Here is a 23,871-nt window from a genome sequence, read left to right on the forward strand (position 1 = left end):
GTCAAACACTAAAGCAAATTAACTGAAAATTTGCTCTCACAGTAGAAAGCAAATTAACTTCAAATCTATAGCTTCAGGCCATGTCTTGTATTTGTGCACAGCATAAGAAATTTTTGGAGTGGATGATGCAACATCATTCACCATTCAAATATAATGGGCATGACCACGTTGCTACAACAGAGTCAATGGGAGGCCGGGTTGCAGGCAAGAGTATATAAACAGTAAGTTTATAGCCAAGATTCTTCCAGTTTGCTTCAAGAAGAGATTTGAAAGTTTGACTTTAAAGAGAGATTTTATTTTAGACCTTATTATTAAACAATGATGCTTTAATATCATAAAGTGACATGCAAACCCCACAGCGTTCTTATTGAAAGGTGTAATAATCTGCCCTGTTTAAAAGAAGCATCAAAGAGTTAGTGAATTAAGATGTAGAGAAAGATCTGGGAAACGGAGGTCATCCTTTAAAACAGAGCAGAGGTATTTTGCTTCAATAGCAGCACAGCTTTCCTAGCAGGGAAGATAAGTCTGTGAATTAGGTTGTTAAGTTGTTAAAATTTCTATAGGATAAAAGAGCTATTTTGAGGACAAGCAGAGAATTCAAAAATCTTACAAGAATATTCTCTGATTATGTAGTGTTAATATATGGCAAAATACTTTCCCCTCAATTCTATAATCCGCATTTATGCCCATCCATAAATACAGCGTAATGCTCCCATGAAGGGCAGATTTCCTTACAGCAGCAAAACGGAGGACTGTGGAGCCTTGATAATCTAACACAGTCATGTTGCCAACACTTGCTGTTTTATCACAGTTCTCAGGATATCTAACACTTTTCCTAAAGCTGCATTCCTATAATTATGTGGGAAATTCAGGTTACTTCTGAAAAAACAATGAACCTCTAGCCTTTGTGGTTGGTTGCAGAGGAAAACTTGAAAAACCTGAAAATACCAGTCTTCAAGGATCAAAAACTGAAAAGGAAATAAAAAGAGCACTTAGGTTTGTTGTGTCTGAAATTGCATGATTTGGAAGGTTTATTTTCTTGAGAACTTGACTCATGATTGTCAATGCTAAATCATGGCAAGAAAGTATCCGTGGGTAAAAAAGCCTTATATTCTCATCTCAGTGAGAGAAATTAACAAGTAGCATGAGTGGTCTTTGTCTTTTTTATCAGAGAATGGCACGGAGTAAGGTGTTTGTATTTGTATTTGATGCAGCGTAGGGTATATATGTCTCAGAAACCTCCCAGAAGATTAACAACATGGTTTTTTTAGAGGTTTACCCAGCAAAATCATACGTACCTGATTATGTGAGTTACGAAACCTTGCCTCTCATAGGTTGAAGAAATACACCATTTTTGTTGCATTTTCTGTTGTCTTGTTGCTCTACTATCTGATTTAGGTCACTGGGGGAAAAAGCTTGTGAAGAATGCTTAAATAAACAAACAATTGAATGAAGTGATTTTTTACTCTTCTCTCCAAACAAAAAAGGACTAGATGGCTGGAGGAGGGTGGGTGTGCGCACACGCATATCCACATGCATGCACAAGTGGGTAGTGATTCAGTAAGTATGTTTCAGGGCTGCCAGGTTCTGTGGTTAAGCCACAGATGTGTAAACACGTTTCTTATGTCCCAAGCCCATTTATCCATGGTCTTCATGTTTTCCATTACTTCTTTGGAAAGAAGGAAAGAAAGGTATAAATATCTGGTTGACCTATGTGTGGTTGGAATGATCTCTGCTATTTCAGTAAGTGCGTTTGTCTAAATAGACAAAGTCCTTGCATCCAAATGCTATAAAGTGCAACCAGCTTTGCAATACTGTAACTACCTGTCCTAAACAAACTTACTGACCTTTTTCTCTTTCTTTTGTCTAGGACTGCCCTCCAGAAGCAGGTGATTTTCGTGCCCAGCAGTGCTCTGCTCATAATGACGTCAAGTACCAGGGACAGTTTTATGAGTGGCTTCCTGTCTCTAATGATCCTGACAATCCGTGTTCGCTAAAGTGCCAGGCCAAAGGAACGACTCTTGTTGTAGAGCTGGCGCCTAAGGTTCTAGATGGCACCCGATGTTACACTGAGTCGCTGGATATGTGCATCAGTGGCTTGTGCCAAGTAAGAAGAGTCTTACTCTGATGTCTTTCCTAATGATTTCTTACCTCAGATACCTGCCATACGCTCACTCTGTTCTCCTCCATACTTGTACCATTATAATGTTTCTTTCTAATTGTCTGTTTGTGTTTTTTATGCTGCTTTCTGTTATATTGTCTAGGAAAAGGTGGACAAATTCAAGCAACAGAGGTTGTTTCTCACTTTATGCTACTTCCATTTTTCTTGGAGGGATACATTCTTACTGCTCTATAGTTAGCTCCACTAGCAGATCCCAATTCAAAGTGTCCTAAGAAAGTAATATTTTAACTTTTAATTTTGAAATTTTGCAAGTCGAGGAAATTACCTTGCCTTTGAGGATTATTGCTCAATATACCTCGTAGCGATCTAATAGATGAGGCACCAAACCGGGAACTCTGCCAGACTTGCTGCAGAACTGAGAAAGTTGCTAAATCTCCTTAGGCCTCAGTTTCCCTTTCTGTTAAAAGGTGGGATTAGAATACTTTCTTAACCTTTCGCTTCACAATGCATAGAGATACACCAGTAGAAATACTCAATATTGCTCTCGGTTTTTCTCTGATACTACTTCTTACCTGTCTCTGTGGCAAACAGAGGTTCAGGTACAGGTGTTTTGAAGACAGACAGACAAGTACTCTAGCACTATTGTGCTTGAGGAGCTTAAGCTAAACTAACCTTTTTCTTAGATATGTAAAAATGGAGAGAGAGAATAATTTTTAATGAATAAATGCAATCACTACATTTTTTCAAATGCGAAAAATACTTTTCAGCGTTGCTTTAAAAGTAGATCAGCCTCAGTTTCTTTCTTAATATTTTCCATGCAGTGTACAAGTACTGCGTCATTTTTAAAGGTGGCCAACAAATAGATAAATGCAAATGCTACTTTCCTCACAATTAATTAATTTTAAATTTCTGCATGTGTTATATATAAAGCAACTCAGAGGCTTATCACAGCAATTCCCTTGCTGGCCAGTCATATCTTTATGATAGTGAAGATTCTCCATTAGAAAGTTCCTAATTAGGTTACGATTTGCCAAAACTGTATGTTTTAGGACAGCAGTTGCTGTACTGTGTATTGTAGTAATATCTAATATTACCTAAGCAGTCAAAAAAAGTAAGCATTGTGAAAGTTCACCGCATTAATGAAGTAAAATTCTCCTCTGGCTTCTCTGAAGTTCTCTTAAAAGAATGGAAAAAGTGGAAAAGTCTTCAGTCCCTTTTAGAACCTGAAATATGGAAAAATTTTGGTATATAACATTTGTTTGAATGAGCTATTTCTGTAAGCATAGTGAAATCATGTAAATTTTAGAGAATAAAGACTGTGTTCTTAAAAGTTAATTCGATGCACTTGAAGTGGCAGCTACAGACTACCGTTTATCTTAAATGGTTAACACGCTAAATGTAATGGTTATGGGTCTTAATAGTGCCTGAGGGTTCACAGTGATCTTTGCATGTTCAATGACATTTTCATATAAGATAACTAACTCCAGAACTGTGTGATTCAGAGCACTGCAGCTGACAGCAGCAGTAATATAAAGGCATGGATTTCTCATGGCTGCAAAAAATGGAGCCTACTGAGCCTTGAATTCTGAGGTCTTGGAGACTCAAAAATGACTTTATTAACAGGTTCTTTGCAAGATGTAATTTCATTATGTCAGAGATGCAGAGGTATATTTTCTAGATTGTTCAGAGTAAAACCACCGACCTTAAATTTGCCTTCCTAGTGGGCTTGCATTGATCCAAGTATTGTTTGAACTGGGTCTTACAGAGGTGTATGTAAACTGTTCTAGTATGTACTTCTGATTATACCCCTAGGTATAATTTTCTACTGCTCTTGTTGGCAACAGAGTAGGAAGTGAATGTGGTTCAGCTAGAACATTTTACAAACCATATAAACATGCCTGTTCAATTACAGAGTCTGCAAAAGAATCATGCATTTATATAGGTGATGCTAATATCAGTGAATACTTATGTAGACACTGTGTTTTTCCCAGTGGTTCAAACAATGGGTCAGTTCTTTGATCTAACCACGGGGCTGTTCCTTAGCATATAAGATGTGGCCTGTTGTGTGCCTCCAAGCTTTTCCCAAAACTATTAGTGGTAGAAATGAACACTTAGTTGAATTACCTTCTGTTCCCCTAACTACTCTTCCCTGATTTCTCTTCCCTGATGCTTCTCCACATCTTCCACTCTCAAAGGCAAATATGCATTTGTTCGCAAAATACTGCGTGTGGAGTATGCAAGATCTTTCTTTTCTCTTTATCCCTTAATTTGAGCATTGTTTAGCCTTTTTTATAATTACCAGTAGCTGGTAATGAATTCTGGCACTGAAGGACAGACAAGAGTTTCCTGCTTACCGTCAAGTTCACTGGTGACAACAACTTTAACTCTCTATATCCATTTTTTAGAACTAAAAGTGCATTGTCAGTCAAGCTATCTTGAGAATACATTTCTATATGGGAAAAATTTAGATTTCAATATATGTAAAAAATTTCCCCTGGCTGCCCAAGGGTTGAGTTGAATGTATAAGAAGGGTCTTTGTTTCAGTCTTGTTTTTCTTGTAATAGCTTGTATTGTGCTTTTATTTAAAAGCAAATTTATCATTTTTATTCACACTTTATATCATCATCAACAGCAGCAGCAAAGAGATGGAGTCAGCGGCACTAAGCATGTGTTAGAGTACTTACTCCTTCACTCTGTTTTATGCAGCTCACACCTAATGTTAAACCTCCCTTAAATGGAAACACCATCAGTGCTTTCTTTTTTTTTAATTTCTTTATTTTCAGAAGAGTTAGCTCAAAATAACTGAAGATTTTGCACCTGCCCCCTCAATTTTTTTACAGGTTTAAAAGATATACTTGTGGGTTTTGCCCTTTTTCTCTGTGTGCACAAGCAGAAGAAACTGGCTTTTCAGGAAGAAGAATGCAAATTGCTGTCAAATGCTGACAGGAACTAAACTGAGTGGCAATAGACTCTTTCCCCCTCTAATTTCTTCCAGTTGTAATAAATTCTACTAAAACTTCTAGCAAAAATAATGTGGATGGGTGGATGTTTCCAGGCAAAAGATGGGACAGTTAAATGGAATTGGTCTAATATTTCTGGAGTCTCCATTTCTCCGTCATTTATGGGATAGTCAAATAGACAAGCAACTGCAACCACCTTCTCTTTTCTGGATGTTTCCCTCCTCCAAACATTTTCTTCCAAAGATCAGTGAATTGTTTAACATTCACCTGAGGAAATTTTCTGTTGTATTTCCATTATCTTACATTCTGATGAAGAGCCAGCCCCATATAGTGCTCTCCAAAGTCATACTGTAGTTTGTAAAATGTGGGTACTTCTCTTCTATTTCTGTGATTGCCAGTTGATCTATTTTGTTTTGCAATTCACCTCACATTTTTAATCCTTTTTTGTCTCATAAATTTACGTGACAGTGTCTGTGCCCTTTTCTGCCATGCCACTTGTCCCTAATTGGGTGTTTTCCCTTGCTTATTCACTCAAGCAGCTGCCTGTATATGCAGCTCTTCCTTCCCTCACAGTTTCATACTTTGTCTGGTAAACTAACCCCAGCTAGGATGCAGCACTGAAGCACAATGGCTTCTCATGCTCTGAAAGGCCTGTGCTCTTAACACCAATTATCCATAAAATCCACTGGGACTTTTACTAATAAGAACAAAATATATTTCCTGTTGGGACTTTTACTAATGAGAAGAAAATATATTTCCTGTTATCCATTTTTTCTAACATTTCCCTGCCACAGTCCAGAAACTTTGGATTTCTCTCTCTGTTTTTGCAGAAGGGAAAGTATTTCATTTTCATTTTTGGCCTTCTCTATTTTCTTTATCCCTTTCACTTGTTCTTCTTGTTATCGTAGTTTTCATACTTGGTTTTCTCACAGTTTAATTTTTGTCTTCTGCTTGTGCGTATACCAGAAATATTCATTTTGTTAACTCTGGCAAGGAACAGCAAGACAATCAGCTTTTCCTTTCTCAGATGAGTTATCAAAGGTTATTAGGGGGTTCTTCTGCCTCTAGTGTGAATGGAAGAATCTACATGTTGCTATGTGGCATGAGATTAGGGTGAAAATCTTTATTACTATGCTATTAAATGTGTTGCTAGACAGTTAGTTGCTCCACAGTGTTTCCAAAAAATAGGTCCCATCAATATCATAGCCAAGTCCTTACCTGAGGTAAATGAGTATTGCTACCTTGAGGTCATATTCATGAACCAGATGCTTGCAATCTGGGCTGTTTCTTTTATTTACAAATATGGAATGACCCTCTTAATCTGCTATCCTAAAGATCCAGCTTCACAGAAATTAAAAAAGCTCAAAGGTACGTGGGTAGTCCTTCAGAACTCACCGCCTCCCCTGTATTGGCACAGGCACACACTCTTTTCACACACACACTTACCTTTCTCAGTTTTTTAATAGAGAAAAGCGAAGTTTGCAATGCAAGCCATGGTGAAGTATGTAATCTGGGGTCTTGATTTAAACATTTTAGCCACAGCTCAGGACAACAGTGTCTATTCTGTGTGAAAAATCATGACAGCCACGACAAAGCTTACAGCATTTTCAAATTAAAAGGTTAGACTTTGAAAATGTGCATAACCAGAACACTTTGTTTTGGCTAATACCTAAAGGCATACAACTATGTAAGTTCTCCTAAAAGAGGAGAAAAATTTACCCACTGTCTCTGAAAGACAGTGTAAATGTGCTTGCAAAATATTTTTTAAAGGATGCTTTGAATAGTTCTAACATAAACATCAAGATAAAAGAGGCTAAGTGTAGCCTTCAGTTACTTTAATATGAACCTGGAATAATTTTACAGTAGTCTAGGATTGTCTTGGTGTTGACAGTTCAATGCTGATGCTAATAGACTGATTGTTATTAACATTAAAAAATAAGAAATTGTTTCATATTTATGCTGGAATAAGAGAATGAACCATATGGTTCCTGTATGGTCCTGCAGTGTGGTTCCTGCTCTAATAGCAGGATTAGACCCAACAATTTGAAAGCTGGTGATTTCTAAGCAGGTCTTTGGGAAATTTTGATAGTTACCAAAGAAAGATTGTCCAGGACTAGACAGAGTAGTTTTCATTCTCCTTCCAAAACTGTCAGTCTTTTCCACGACATTCTTCCTATTTTGCAGGTTGTCAGTTAAAAAATGCTGCATCTCCAAAATGCTTGTCTTGGTGCTTAGTATTTATGATGGTATTAAACTTTTCTTTAAAGATCTGCTACTAAATGCAAAAATCAGTAGGGTTTAACCTTTTCTGATTTATTAATTCCTACTACTTTTTCCCATGGTGGAGACCTTTAGCTGCATAGTGAATTTGAGTCAGCTGTCAGTAAGCTTACTTTCCGTAGTTGCCTTTCACAGACTGTAAAAATTACCTTTGACAAAAGTGGTCTGTGGACCCCAGGATGTTATGGACACAGGCTGAAAAACACTGATTTTAAAAAACATTTAAAAGGTGATTTAATAAATTGTTAAGGCATAGAATAACAAATAGCTTTTATGTTACTTAAGTCAGTATTGCAATGGAATTGTAGCAAAGAAGATTCAGTTGTATTTCCAGAGCTATAGTTCTTCTCAGATTCAGGCATCAGATGCACTGGGTTATGCATATCTTGTTGGAAATGTATTGTGTATCGTTCCATACTGCTTCTTCACAAATAACAGCCATTTATATTAAGTGTTAGCATTAAGTATTAATGTTAACTATTTTGACATTCCTTATTTGTCAAAATCTGATGATAAAAAATCTGTGATAGGTGAAGAAATTGACAATGATTGTGAAGCAACAAAGAATGTGAGATTTGCTAATTGTAAAAATAATGTTAATATAAGTGAAAAATGACTTTCTATATGATTATGTATTGTTTTGTTTGGTAAGGTTTGGGGACTTAATAGATGAGTTAATAATATTTTTGTACAAAAGTGTGAGAAATGGGAATGACTGTGGTTATACAGGGGGTTAAAAGTATAGACTTGGTCTTTTGTCATACCTTGCAGACTTTTCCACAGTGAAGATATTGTTAAATTAAATATTTTTCTTCACTAAGGTTCTACGTTTACACTATATTTACTACACATTGTTATGTCCTATGTATATACAAACTTGTATGTGTATACATATACGTGTATGTGCATGCATATATATTTATAATTTGTTTTATCATGGACAGAGGCCACACTGACTGGTCTCCGAACCAAACTGTGGCTACTGTCCTTTCTTTACAGAGGTGTTTGTGCTATATTACTTGTCCATCTTTTAAACAAATGATGATTTAAGGATGGACAGTTTCCCTTTCTCCCATATACCTCATCTACAGAGCCTTGTTGCGCTAATCCTGTTCTGTGTCCAGCCCAGTTCAAAAGATAATCAGGGTAACAGCGTCACTTGACCACTTTTATGTTTGGTGCATGGATATTGTAGTCGTCGGCATGATAAGCCTGCATGCTACAGTTAAAACGTGGATTTTGAAGAATTTTGATTAGGTGATCATGTCGGCAGCTCGCAAAGCTGCCTCTGGCCCCAGCTGTCCCTGTGGGCTATTCCTGCTTACTCCTTAGTTTGGGACCGGATTCCTTTGCACACCATCCAGAGGTGCTCCAGACCAGCTTCCTGGGCTGAGAATGGAAAAGGCCACGACTCTTTCTGCCCTGGCTGACTTGCTATGATTGTTGCAACTATCTCACCCGTGCACTAGCAGTGGGGATAATTTGCTGACTTTGACAAGGTTCTGTTTTTCTAAACATTAATTTGGCATATTGTCTATTCAGTGAGAGTAGTTTCCAGCATAAGATTTTTACCTGTGTTGCTGCTCTCCTTTCATACAAGAAAACTAAATGAGCTCCTCATTTACTCATTTGGTGGCAGAGTAGAAAGGAACAGCCTGTGTTTGGCTAATTCTTTACAAGCAGGCATCATTTGTGTTTCGGTGACTGTGTATTCATTCTGGGGGCCATTCACTCCCGCATGACAGCTTCTACTAGTGATCTTTTTCTTCTATCAAGGCTATGACAGAAGTCAGGTTGAAATAAAGGCAAGCACTGAGGAAATATCGACTAGGTAATTAACGTGTTGCTGAGGTTTCAATCTTCTGTAGTTGAGCTACTTCTGGCTCCTGTTTATAGTTTGATTATTTTTTCTGAGCTGGAAACACCAGAAATAAAATGCAAAAGGTGTAATAGTAACTCTAGTATCTAGACATGAGAGCGACTTATCTTCCCCCCCATGCGTAGAAAGCAATATAACAGGATTGGTTCTAAGTTATTTTTTAGTTTAGCCCAGCCTTCTAGCGTAATGATTATAACTACTTTGCAGATTATAACTACTTGAAGACTGCACTAAACTCCCGGGCCTGAATGTTCAAGAAGAATCCTTTTTTTAGAGTCTGTTGATACCTAGGTGCCCAATAGGGAGAAAGTGTTTCAGAAGGTGTTGAATTCTTATTTCTGTTCGTCATATGCTTTTAAAGTGTGTCAGGCTAAACAGCTGAAGTCACCAATTGCTGTTTGAACTTTTTCTCTAATATTCTCTATCCTCAACTGCTTCATGTTCATAATGATCTCTTGTGTGAATAGTGAGTCTTAACTTTGTTTTTGTTGTTAATAGATAGCACTGTTCTGCTAAGAAATAAGTAGCTTTTTGTGCAGCGTGGCATGGTTTCAGAACCCAAAAAGAAGTGAGATAGAAAACCTAATGACTTCCTAAGTGTAGTATCCAAACATTTTTGTGGCAGAGAGTGGTAAGGAAATTGTGGTATGTTTATTGTGTGAAAGAATCACAGAATCGTTTAGGTTGGAAGGGACCTCTGGAGATCATCTAGTCCAACCTCCCTCCCTGCTCAAGCAGGGTCCTCTAGAGCATATTGCCCAGGATCACATCCAGACGGGTTTTGAATATCTCCAGCGAAGGAGACTCCACTACCTCTCTGGGCAACCTGTTCCAATGCTCTGTCACCCTCACAGTAAAGAAGTTTTTTCTCAGGTTTAGGTGGAACTTCCTGTGGTTCAGTTTCTGCCCATTGCCTCTTGTCCTGTCGCTGGGCACCACAGAGGAGAGTCTGGCCCCGTCCTCTGGACACCCTCCCCTTCAGATTCTTGTACACGTTGATCAGATCTTCAATCTTCTCTTCTCCAGGCTGAACAGGCCCAGCTCTTGCAGTCTTTCTTCAGAGGAGAGATGCTCCAGCCCTCTAATCATCTTGGTAGCCTTCCGCTGGACTCTCTCCAGGAGTGCTATGTCTCTCTTGGACTGGGGAGCCCAGAACTGGACGCAGTACTCTAGGTGAGGCCTCACCAGGGCTGAGCAGAGGGGCAGGATCACCTCCCTCGACCTGCTGGCAACACTGCCTAATGCACCCCAGGAGACCATTGGCCTTCTTGGCCACAAGGGCACACTGCTGGCTCATGTTTAACTTGTTGTCCACCAGCACTCCCAGGTCCTTCTCGGCAGAGCTACTTTCCAACAGGTCAACCCCCAGCCTGTACTGGTGCATGGGATTATTCCTGCCTAGGTGCAGGACCTTGCACTTGCCTTTGTTGAACTTCAGGAGGTTCCTCTCCGCCCACCTCTCCAGCCTGTCCAGCTCCCTCTGAAGAGCAGCACAGACCCCTGGTGTGTTAGCCTCTCCCCCCAGTTTAGTATCATCAGCAAACTTGCTGAGGGTGCACTCTGTGCCTTCCTCCAGGTCATTGATGAATATATTGAACAAGACTGGACCCAGCACTGACCCCTGGGGGACACCACTAGCCACAGGCCTCCAACTAGACTTTGTGCCGCTGACCACAACCCTCTGAGCTCGGCCATCCAGCCAGTTCTCAAGCCACCTCACTGTCCACTCATCTAGCCCACACTTCCTGAGCTTACCTAGGAGGATGTGATGGGAGACAGTGTCAAAAGCCTTGCTCAAGTCCAGGTAGACAACATCCACTGCTCTGCCCTCATCTACCCAGCCAGTCATCCCGTCATAGAAGGCTATCAGGTTGGTCAAGCATGATTTCCCTTTGGTGAATCCATGCTGACTACTCCTGATCACCTTCTTGTCCTCCAGATGCTTAGTGAGGACCTCCAGGATGAGCTGTTCCATCACCTTTCCCGGGATGGAGGTGAGGCTGACAGGCCTGTAGTTTCCTGGCTCCTCCTCCTTGTCCTTTTTGAAGACTGGGGTGACATTGGCTTTCTTCCAGTCCTCAGGCACCTCTCCTGATCTCCAGGACCTTTCAAAGGTCAAAGAAGCTGCATGTGCACTATTAGACCTTTACTCCCAAGCCCTGAGCTGTCATTTTTCCACCTTATGGTCCAGTGGAGATTGGTATCAATGTGGAGACATTGTGTTCTGGTCTTTCAGCAGAAACGGTAGCTGCTTATCTTATCTGCTGTGGGTAGTGTCTTTGGTGAACGCCAGCAGCACATGGAGTGCCTCACTTTGCTGGAGGCAGTACATTGTGATTTGGGTGTTTACCAAACAAGAAATTTAAAATTATGATTTGGGAGACTCCGGAGAGTTAACTGGCCCTAAATTATACGTCTATGGTTATCGTGAAGTAAGCTGTGTCCATGTGTCTCCTTACCAAACCTGAGGTAAACATGTGTCTCCTTACCAAACCTGAGGTGTGTAAAGAATGCTGTCAGATTCTGGAGTGACTCAGATGGTTTAGTGCTGTGTGAACACATCAACACATCTATGCTGGATGGCAGTTTTGAGAGTCCTCGCAGAAACAGACCTGTGTGGTTCACACTGAAGACCAGGGCAAGGTTTCCGTTTACTGTGAGGATTCAGGATGGGGGCTGTAGTCCTTTTAAGTCATTTCCTCTCTCATCCCACTATTATCTTCTTGTACAGCCCACATGCGCTCATTCTCTTATAGCCTGGAGGGTAGGTTGGAATACCGTATTTCTAAGCAAATCTAGCCCAAGGAGTTTCGTCAATGGCTCAGGGAACTGCATCTCTCTTAAGCGTTTGAACTGCAGGTGAAGTTTTTCCCTTGATAACGCAGATTACATGTCTGCCTGAAGCATCAGAAAAACTGCGCTGGCGCTCTCTCAGTATGGACACACTTCAGAAGGATTCCCATTATTCAGGCTGACAGAGAACTGGCTCCAATCAACAAAAGAGGCCTGTCTGTGAGGGGGAAGCTGGTATATAGAGCAGAAGAGAGGTCTGTGTAGTGAGTTCAGGCATGCCATGAAGTCACCAGAGCTGACAAAGGATCACAGTCAAATGTAATGTGTCACAAGGGGAAATGAAAGGCTCTTACAGTTTAGTGCTTCACAGTTTAGGAGAAGAGCATGGGTCCAGAGGGCAGACTTGGCAGAATTTACTTTCGGTTTATCAAGCGCATTGTTCTGAAGAACAGTTTCCACGGTGAGTTTTGACTTGTATTGGTGTTTGCAATGATCTTTTATTGGAGTATTTTCACACACTTTTGCAAAATCTTACAAAAATTTCCCCTGGAAAAGCTGAATAAATGGTCTATGCAGAAGATATGTGGGCCTCTTCTGGAGAAAATCAAGTATTTCAGTAATAACCTGTTACAGCGCACTGCCTAGAACAGTTAAGGTTTTCTGTTCCCGTTCATCAATGATAGCACAAGCATGAAGGAGTAAAGCAGAAACTGATTCTTACTCTGCCAGAATATAGGCACATGCACCAAACTCCAGCAAAACCAAAGAAAAGTATGAATGAAATGAATCAGGGAAGATGAAAAATCACAAAGAACTCTCTTCTTCTGTGGCAGGTTTCCTCTTGTCTCATGTCCATCAACTGTGGGAACTGAATTCTGTTTATATGTTGCTTCTTACAGAAAGGCAGCCTTTGAATTTCTGTATCATCAGAGGATGAACTAGATACAGCTTTGTTTCCAAATCTCTTATGTGGGCCGACTCATTGGTTTTTTCTTTTTTTTAGGAAGATTGCTTCTAATGAAATTTACCTATGAGGATGGGAGTTACCTTTTTCCTATATCCAGGATTTTGATGTACCTATAAATCCTCATTTAGAAATTGCAGCTATTAAATTAATTTAATTACCTCTTTATAAATCAAGGGTGATTATAGAATGAAGTTACATTTATTCTTTTCCCTGAGGGAAGCACAAGAAAGGAATTTCTATTGAGTTCCTTCTGCTGCTAGGTGTTTGCTGTTTGTCTCTAGGGTTTTGACTGAAGCGTTGACTCAGGATGTTTTATGAGCCATGCTGGTAGGTTGAGGTTCCTTACGGGTTGTGGTCCATGTTTAAAAATCATAATAGTAGAGAAGCATGGCTAAGCCTTGAATGTTAGTCTGCTGAGGCAGCTATGAAACAGGATCTGCAAATCAGTTCCAGCAGATCAGTGGCAGATAACGCAGCAGACAACATTTAATACGGAGATGGCCAGCCACATGCTTAGCATGTTGGATGGTGGCTCAGAGTCACTGAAGTAAGTAGTTAGTATTAACAACTTGGCTGCTGTTGAGCGACTAAAGTCTATTTACACTGCCTGAACAGTTTCAAGTGGTGCTTGTCTCCAGCGCTGAGCAAGTACATTAATTGCATGTGGCACCGTGCCTGCTTTTGCCAGCATTGCTACAGATCGCCTAGCCATTGTAAAAATGATCTTACAGTCTTCAATTTTAGTTACTGCTTGTCATGCAGCTACACTTAAATTCCTAGGGATGTAGGAAGATCCCACACAGTGCTTGGTGTTGCACAAGACAGTGCCGATCACAGAATAATATTGGGTCTGCAGTCAGGTTGTACTAAATAGATGCTGAGGCTGCAACTGTTAGTGTAAAATGTCAGTGAACTGAATGGCAGATACCATCTACCAGGGGCTGCAAGTCCCTGTAACCAGCCAGCTTCTAGTTTGCTGTACGGCTTGTTCTGTCCACAGTAGTTTAAAGGGCACAGCAGCTCTTCATCCTGATTGTAAAACAGAATTTTGGACCCAGTTGAAACAGAGCTTGCATCCAAAACTGTCTTCAGCTGAGTAGTGACAATCTGCATAAGTCCCAGATTGAGCCCCACATTAGCATCCATCTGAAGGGCAACTTTGTTTTTCTCAGGTTCTCAGAACTACTTGTATCTGAACTGCAGACATGACCTTTGAAAAACAGAGAGATTTATTTATAATTGGCTAGATTTGCAAGCTTGCTTTATTACATTATTTCCTGCCCAGGGTTTCTTAATACTGAATAGAAATGATTATGAAAACTTCTTACTTCAGGGCATTTCCAGGCAAGCAGGACTGAAGCAAAACCTGTCATTGCTGGTCCAGTTTTATTTCTGGAAAAATCTACTAAACTGAGCCAGAATTCAAGTCCACAAAGCAACTGCATACAGGCATAACATTCGTGCAGGCACTTAGTTAGTTCCAACTCCTGCTGTTGAACTTTCAGTCTGATGCTTTTAAACTATACATAAGCGGTTATTCTGCTAACTCTATGACTTTTCTTCCTCTTGCAGTGTCTTAAAAAAGTATTTTATGCATGTGTCTCAGTGTCAGGAATATCCCTTTTTTTTTGTTTTGCCAACTCACTTCTTGTCAATAGAGAAAACCTGAGAGTGGGGGAGAATCAAACTCAGCGTGAAGTGTGGGACTTCAGCCTAAAATGTAATATGGAATCTTTACTTCTGAGCAGAACCGTTGTATCTCAAGCCAGAAAACAATACAGACTTGTCCAAATAGGGATTAGCTGTTATTATTCTGACTTTTTGTTGCTAACATTTTCTTCACCAAGCCCATAAGGAAAATGAAAAGGCAGGCCAGTTAAGGATGAACGCTCTTACAGGGTGCGATGGCAAAGAACTGGGCAGGGAGCTGATACTGACCTAACTGAGGATTTCCTCACTTTGGTGCTGTGTAGCTGACGTCTTCCATATACTGTACAAAGCCTGAGAGATCTCAAACCTCTGCATGATCTGTCTCTAGTGCTATAAGGCATTTAACTGTGATAGTAATGAACTTCATCAGAATACCTTTAAAAATACGTGAGAGCTTCATCCAAAGCCTTTTAAGATATAGGTACATTTTCTTGATTTTAATGAGATTTGGGTTAGCCTGAGAGGGAACGGAATGGAGCTGCTTCTGACATTTTGTACAGTTTGCAGTTCAAGTCTCTGAACTTGCTTCAGCAATTTGAAACTCCAAGGATTTCAGTGTGGAAAATCTGTGCTTCATTACCATGCTTTAAGCAAAGGGAGCTTAATGTATAGTGGAAATGCATATGAAAACTGCTTACTTCAGATCATTTCCAGGCACAGCCTGTCACAGTGATTAATTTTTGTTGCTGGTGGGGACTTCCTTCGCAGCCCTTTATGAATTGAAAAAGACTTCATCTCCCTGAACGCCCCAGGATATATTAAGAACAAAACTAGAATGCACTAAAAAAGAAAGATTCCATCCCATAGAAGCTCCAAAATTTCAATATTGGTTCTAGTTTCAAACTGAGGTGAAAAGTTGACATTTCAAAGCTTTTCAGAGAGTGAAACATTCTCCAGACCTTTAATTCACAAATGTCAGTGTCAAACTGTGTCTGCTGAACCACCGCTCTGAGTTTCAGATCAGTGCCCCTATTCACTCTTTTGCTTAACAGCCTGGTCCAATAGTATCTTCCTCAGTGCTTATTTTAGTGATGAGTCCTCAGCCAGCCCTAGTCGGATCAAGATGTCCATAGGTCAGTGTTTCAGCAGGCTTTTTTAGCTCTGCAGCCTAAGCTTATTTTTCCTGAGTGTTGCATCTCGGTCACCCCTGATAACTGCCGTTCCAAAAATTCACCTCAGGGTTTTGTTCGTTTTATCGGCGGATGCTGAAAGATAGAATTCTGCATTCCTTGCTAACTCTCTGCAAATTTCTGCAGGGGTAGGGACACTAGTGTGAGAAATACTCAGAAAAGTGTTCTGAACAGTACCTCGATCTTTTATAGTGCATTCTCTGCAGCCTTGTAAAATAATGTTATGGAAATGACATATTCTCATCCCAACTCATCCAAACCTAAGTTTCTTCTGCTCATGGAGAGAAGAATGCTTATTCTGCTGATGAACTGTAATTTATTTCAGGAACCCTTTAATATTTCCATGTCTGACCTTTTGCTTTCGTAAGAGCCCAGCCCATGTACTGCTTTCATGTAAGAGGTACTAAAAGGTAATATAATAGATTTGGGGGAGTGTTTTTCATTTTAAAGCATCAGTGGCTCCACTGCAAAGACTACCAACATGAGAGATGGAAGATGGCAACAACAGCTGTTTAACATGCAGATAGACTTAGCTGTTTTTCCTGGATTTTCCTAGGGAGTAAAAGATGAAACAGTAGAGAATTTTTTAAGTAAGTTGGGGAAAATTTAATTCAGCCATTAGTTCAGTTGATTCATAAGGATTTTAATGAAGATTCCATAAGTATTCCTGGAGCTTTAAATGACTATTAGGATAAATAATCTAATGGAATTAAAAATAATCTGCCTGGAAATAAGGAAAAATAGGAAATTTATTTCATTTCATCACATTTCTAAAATCATAAAATTGTCTGAGAGAATTTAACCAGACCACTAGATTTAAAACACATATATGGTACCATATGCAGTACCATGTAACTGTCCTGTATACAGCATCATAGAGCTTTAAGTGTTCATGAGAGGTGTCCATTTTGTTTGTCTCTGTATTTTTATACTATGTACAGGCAATGGCTGTCCTTATCAAAAAGAGCAGCAAATCTCAGTTTAGCTTCCTTTCACACCTGAAATTTTCCTAGCAGTTTCCTCTACGAGTTGTGACCTAGCCCAAGATTGCTCAATTTATAAATTGACTTTAATCAGAGTGGAGCCCATGGCGATGTGAAAGCTGATGATTCACTGAGTTAAAAAGGCTTTAAAGTAGTAAAGGCTGATTTTGAAATTGGTTGGCTCATACCTGGATTTCAGGTCCAGCCCTTTCACATACAAGGAGTTGACATGTTCTTTCCAGAATAGGTGAATGTATGCAGATTTGGATTCCATTATAGACTGAACCTTTGAATGAATAGAAATTCATTCATGCGCAGAAGGGAATTCCAGTCCTTTCTCTGATATCAAGTTTCTTTAGCAGGATCCTTTTCACTATGTGTGCTTATGAGCTATAGTGTACATGAAATGGATTCATCTGATCTATAGTCACTATATCACACAGTTTTCAGATAATCATGGGATTCTTTTAGATCTTATCTACACAAGAGACATTCTTTAAAGTTAAAGCAAGTCAATCTGCTCATATTGAAGCTGGTTAAGCCCCTGTATGGATGTTCTTATTCAGAAATAAAAAGGATCTAAATTTAATATGGTACCACTAACAGGATTCATAAATCTTTACTTTGGAGCCTTCTATGGAGTAGCCACATTCAAGATAATCTTAACTTTTTCATTCAGTTTACATTCATTTACATTATTTGGCATGGTGGTTCTAATGTGATAGAATATCTCTTGCAGTCTCACTGTGATCAGGTTTTTAGGGAGATTTATCATTTTGGGTTAAATATTACTCCGCAGCCTTCATTACTTCCCATGGGGTCATTATAAAATGTTGGAGAAGCACATGAGACTGAACCAGTTCTGACCTAGCAGAAACAGGTAAAGTCAAAGAAATTTGGTTTGGTCATCAAACCTGATTCTAACCTACTCTGTTTTAAATTAAATTAATTACGATATCAATTTTACAAATAACCAAATAAACTGTTATTATGTCACTAATAAAAAAAATAGGGTTAGGAATGGGAATTAAATTACTACAAGTAAATACAGAGTATTAATCAATGCTGACATTTGCACAGGAAAATGCAGAGGAACTGTCAAAATCATAAGTACATCTTACCCTAACAGAGGTCTGAAATTGTATGGAAAAAGGTTTACACTCAGAAGATATACAAGTCCAAAAGTTTGTGTAAGTGGTCAAGTCACATATGCAGCTTTTATGAGCCTGGATGATACATTCATCCTGCCCTACCTGCTGTATCACTTTTTAAGACTCAGCTCTCTGATTTTAATGCAGGAAAATGCAGAGCTGAAATAAGCCCTTTATTCAAAATATTCTGTGTTTATATATACTCTGTATTTGGCTAAAAGTCCGAGCACAAACCCTTTAGAAGCAGAATTTATGCAAAAATCTTTTTTTCATTGCTTGCTTTGCATGCCGGAATGCTAGAAGGCCTTTCATTGTCTAATATATATAAAGATACTTGTAACATTGAATAGACTTGCTTAATTTCTTGGATTTAAGTTATTTGTGCATAAAATTCATAACTTGGGTCCAGAATTCAAAGTTCAAACAAAAGGCCTACATTAGCACTGTACTGAATAAATGTATATTCCGTTGATTCTCCTGGGAACTGTGGGTTGTTTGTGAACTTAGAAGCCTAGTTTACCTATTCAGGTTTTAAAATTTCGAACAAAACATTTTACCCGTAAGCATAAAGCCAGTTTCAGAGCATGAAATTGCACTCCTGACTCTCAGTTTTTTTGTTTTAACCATTTACTCCTTCTTTATCAGACCTTTAACAATATCTGAACACAGGCTTTGATTGTGTGGACTGGGATTATTGTCAAACGTAATTAAAAAAACATGGTTTTCCCGAGGGCATAGCAGGTAAGACTTTCCTGAGATCACAGACATACTCCTTGTTTGTCTGTACTCCTCTGCTTTTATTTAATGCCTGATTATCTGTCTTCCTACCTATTTCAGGCATTTTTTTTTTGTGCAGCGTGAAGTATAATTTCTCACAGGACTCTGACCAAGTAGCCTAAAATTCACAGTAGCCTAAAAAAAACCCTCCAACAACACTGTTTTCATTCTCTGGACTGCAAAAGCCATCGAATACTAACCTTCTCACTATCTCAAGTCTAAATTCAGTTCAAATTTCCAGCCAGATTTGTTCAGCCTCTTTCCTTGCTAATGTACTTTATGCCCCTCTAGAGATGATGTGAGAGAAATTTGGCAGTAATTAGTTGCAGAGACGGATCAAGCAGTCAGTCAGTAGGTGCTCATGTTAAACTGCACATCTTTCTTTCTTGCCAGATTGTTGGCTGTGACCGCCAGCTGGGAAGCACTGTCAAGGAAGATAACTGTGGAGTCTGCAATGGCGATGGGTCCACCTGCCGGCTCGTTCGAGGCCAGTATAAGTCCCAGCTCTCAGCAAATAAACGTAAGCTGTCCATTTTCCACCCTAGAGAGGGTAGCAGTCCTAACTGACAGAGATTATGATATCACAGGGCCATTGGTGAGTAAAGTGCCATATACCCCTCTTAGTGCAATTACATTTCTTGTCAGGTAGACAACCTCGCTCTTTCTCACACAGGCAGTTGAATGAGCACAGTTAAGTGAATCCTCCCATTGTTTCTTCCCTCTTAGGTTAAATCAGGTTTGCACAGGTTATGGGCAGACAGAGGAATGCAGAGAATTGCCACTCAGTATATTCCCCCAGTCCGAGCTAGCTGGCCATTTAGGAAGAGCTGTGGGATAAGAAGAGCATTGGCTCTACCTATGCTGTTCAGGCCAGGTTAGACAGCTAGGCGTATGATCCATTCCATGCTGCACTGACAATAGAGTGGTTCATGCTGCCCCCAGAACACGGAGGAGCAATCAGAGGGAACTTTGGCACTGTCCTGGCACAGCACTCCGCCCCAGAGCTGTGCCTGCAGTGGCACTCAGTGCACAGCTGCTTGCACTCTCCGGTGGGAGACTCAGTTCTGACCTCCAGGACATTCTTACGTGGTAACTACAGACAGATGTCGACTTTCTGGCATAGACCCTGAGCCAGCCTTAAGCAAGCGTCAACTTCAGAGCTGTATCGTAACATCATTGTGGCGCAGTGACCGGGTTAGTTTATTCTAACTCCTAGGTAGACTTGTTAGTTGGGTGGCAGTACCATGAGTGGAGCTGTGACAGTTTTGGAATTAAAGATAGGGCATGTCTGGCCAGTCTGAAGGATGGGCAAAGTTTGTTGGTCCTTACACCTGTGTAGACATACGTAAGGAACCATGCATGTTACCCTACAAACCTGCCCCCAGCTCTACTCAGTTGCAGTAGAATTTAATCATACAAGATTTACAATTTTTGAGCATTTTTTCAAAGCCAAATGGTACATGACCTAAAAGTTTCTAATGTCAGTGTAGTATCCGCTAAGTAGTGTGTGTGTACGCTTGTGGATTCATATATAGACAACATTCAGTTTCTGCAAGGAGCAGATACACGCTTTTTACAGAGTCCTCTCTCTCTTGTCAAAGAGGAGGAAGGAAAATACTCTTCTGTAGGGAAGAAGGAAAGAAATAATCCTTATATGAGTTTCACTACTGAGGCAGACCAGCATGTTAGAGAGCACAGGAAATGGTTCACAAAGATTGGGAATGGCTGCTTAAGACTTGATATTTGTGAACTATTTTGGCAAATGTCTTTTCCTGTAGGAATAGTTTATTGTTTTTCAGTTCTGTTCTGGTAAAATGTTGTTCCTCTCTTTTCCCCTGAGGATCAGGGCACTAATATGATAGGCACACTAATATGCTACTAAGATACAGTTCCTACTCCCAGTGGTTTGCTATTAAATATAGAATAAAGAGTATAGGCAGAGGAGCAGATGGCAGAAAGCATAGTCTTAGAGAGAGACAAATGTGAAAAGAATGTTAGAGAACAAATTATTTAGACACATTTGCTTGCAAATAATTGTTTTACGGAACCGACGATGATAATCAAATTTTATAAGCACTCTTTATAAGCCATTTGATATTATTTCTTTCTCCAGCTTTAGAAATACATTTTGTTATGCAACACAGGTATGAATTTTGAATATAACAAAAATGTATGCCTCTTCAAACTGATTTTTCACAAATGTAATGCCGTAATTGCTTCAGATTCACATGTGATTTAGTATACTTCATGAGTGTTCACTCCCAAAAATATGTACTATCTGTGAAAAGGAGAAGGATGAAAGTTCTGAAGAGCTTTGAAACATCTACCCTCTGCTTATTTTCTCCCTTATCCTCCTCAGCACTATTGAAATATCTGTCATATTGGCCTTGTGGTTTGTCTCTTAGCGTCTTGCTTATTTGCCACTGTGAGCGCAGATACGTAAACATTTCTGTGATCGGGAGCCTGATTTAGTTCCTCAGATGGCTGTATTACATTTGACTAGTCAATATCTTAATTCCAGATGATCTCTTTAAAAGAATTCCTTTTTGTCAATAATGATATCTAATTCTTCCTCAGTGTGAAGAAGATATTAAGAGCGTATGTGAGCTATACTGCTATGTGACATAAGAAAAATCGGAAGGAACATACGCAGTGACCTGTCATCAGCAGAGTTTTTCTGTGGGCCTGGGATTCTTATTTCCCTAACATAGCAGAGCATTCAATTTTTAGGACTCTGCTAGGGGAACCAGGCAGTGATCTTTATTGCAGTGTTGTCCCAAAACCGTCTAGAAGTTGTTTATTATCTCAAAACCAGCCCAAACATAGTGTTGAGCTCATGATATTGAATTCGTTCTCTTTTAGTGTTCATACCCAGTTCCCTTCTCCTTGCTGTTTATACCATGCAGAGGTGTAGGAGAAGGATAGTACTAGAAAGAAATTCGTGGAGCTTTTAAACAGTTAGCGCTTGCCGCAGAAACTACTTCCTCAGTGTTTATAGGGATAGTATACATCCCCCAGAGAGAGGCCTCTGAAATGAAAGCACAGCAGGGCAGGAGGCAGTGTGTCCTTGAATTCTCTCCTGTGTTTTATGAAAAAGGAAGCACCTGTGTCTATGCTCTGTTTTTCTATTAAAAATTTGAAAGAATGGTACAGAAGACTTCTTTCGTTCCAGAAATATCCTTTGCTCTTAGTCCTGAGCTTAGGTAGGTCAGACTTTAGGTAGGTCAGACTTTCTGACTTTGCATGAAGTGATTTTTTTTTAATCATATCTCTGTTTGGAAAGAGTATAGATGGACTGAACAGATGAATTCAAGCTAGCTTCTTTGTCTTCACCAAGTACTTAGAGAACTGCTCCCTTAAAGTGGTGAAAGAATTCTGCTGGCCACCTTATGCAAAGTTAAGGCTGCTGGTATTTCTCTAAAAGGGAAGAAGACCTCTACTAGTGAATGATTTAGGTCTGAGTAGGTTACTGTAAAAGCAAATAATAGAAATTGCTGTCCTGAAAATATCTATGTAATAGGTGTCTGTATGATTACTCTTGCCATTGATGCCAAAAATAGATGCAGTTCCTGATTTCAGTTTAATGTCAATAGTAGTGAGGAAATAGAAGCAGCTCAGTTTTTCATCATGGGGATTAATGGCTGGACTGTATGGACATTGTATCAAAATCCAAAACCAGAATAAAATTATCTCTCTGATAGAAGTACCTGACATACAAACTTTGGTTAAGTCCTTTCATCTTTTCCACAGTCTTGGTCCACTGTTCTCTCAGTTATGGGACGCCCTCTTAGTTTCCTTTGCGTCTTTTCTGGAGAAAACCGACTACCTGTTAACCACTTTGCACCTTTTCTTCAGGGCACCCCATGGGACTGCGGCTTACTCTGCCTCTCTGCCTGTTATTTGTCTGAGGAAGTTGTGACAAAATACTCCCATCCCAACTTTTACATGTGTCTGCACAATAAAAACTGCCCAGTCTTATCACTTCTAGCCTTAGGAAATTGTCCTTCAGCCATTACTACCTCTGCTTTGTGAAAGCAGGAAGCACTGTGATAAGCAGAAGTCTCACTGAGCTTTGCATTTCCCATAAAGTGCACGAGGATTTCAAATGGAGAGCAACAACAAGATCAGGTGAAATACAGTCCCAGTAATAGCCTGCAGCAGGAGAGGCATACAAAGAATATATAATTTATAAGCTTGCATAATCTTTAAACTGTATGATTTTCAAATTACTTTGTGACATACCAGTGGGTTGTCAACTATCCAGCACAGAGCTCATAGCTGAGAGACATTGCAGGCAGTCAAGTGTAATAAGGACACGGGGAGGTCTAGGGACTGTTTTAAATAAGATTTATAAAAGGAGATTAACATTCTTTGAAAATGTGAAGTTATTGTTTTCCCAGACTCACTCCAATAAATGTCATACATACAGCAAAATGGTATGTCATAATCATACAGATCCAAAAATGAGTTAGAGGTATTTAGCCTATCTCGAACATTAACTGTCAGAATGGTAACAAAGAAACTGATATTAGAATATCAGTGTTTAATGAAGGCTGTAATAGACTCAAATATTTGCCTTTCTGACAGAAAATTTGAATTCTGTCTAGCAATGGAAGATGTTTGTGTTTGTTAGTATAAGTGTTACCAAAGACATGTGTGAGCAAAGTATGTGTTGAGCACAGTTTCATCACAGTGTTCCAGAAATCTCAGGAGACACTGAAATTCCTGGATAGCCTGAGGAAATATACCACATGAAATTGTGAAAATGGAGATCAGGTTCAGAAAAGCCTGGGCACAAATACAGGCATTACCTCCAGGCAACTCCTGTGGCACTAGGCAGTTTATCAGACCGGCTGCATTTGCCCTTTCCCTTCTCAGATGTTAGGAGGCTACAAAAATATGGAAATTTCATCTCATAAAGCTTTCCAGTATAAGAGAAATTCCTATAGCTCATGACTGCATTTAAAATTAAAAAGAGTTCTTGTTCATGAATTTAAGATATTATAGGTTTGGATGAATAAGCTTGTTTGAAAGAAGTCCCTATTTTCCATCTTGTAGCTTTTCGTCTGTTTCTGTTGCATCTATTCACTCTTCAATATGCACGTACCTTTTACTTTCT

The 23,871-nt window shown here is 39.5% G+C and overlaps 1 protein-coding gene across 4 annotated transcripts in view; it reads left to right on the forward strand.

Annotated features, from left to right (window-relative positions):
• ADAMTSL1 (ADAMTS like 1) overlaps positions 1–23,871 on the forward strand; it is a 198,116-nt gene that overhangs the window by 38,080 nt on the left and 136,165 nt on the right. For all 4 annotated transcript variants that reach the window (XM_009677004.2, XM_009677001.2, XM_009677003.2 and 1 more), the window contains exons 4-5: positions 1,871–2,107; positions 19,146–19,272. In XM_009677004.2, coding sequence (XP_009675299.1) covers positions 1,871–2,107; positions 19,146–19,272 — 364 coding nt within the window. The remainder of the gene's footprint in view (positions 1–1,870; positions 2,108–19,145; positions 19,273–23,871) is intronic.

Source organism: Struthio camelus, chromosome Z (genome assembly GCF_040807025.1).
Source record: "Struthio camelus isolate bStrCam1 chromosome Z, bStrCam1.hap1, whole genome shotgun sequence".
Taxonomy (NCBI): Eukaryota; Metazoa; Chordata; class Aves; order Struthioniformes; family Struthionidae; genus Struthio; species Struthio camelus.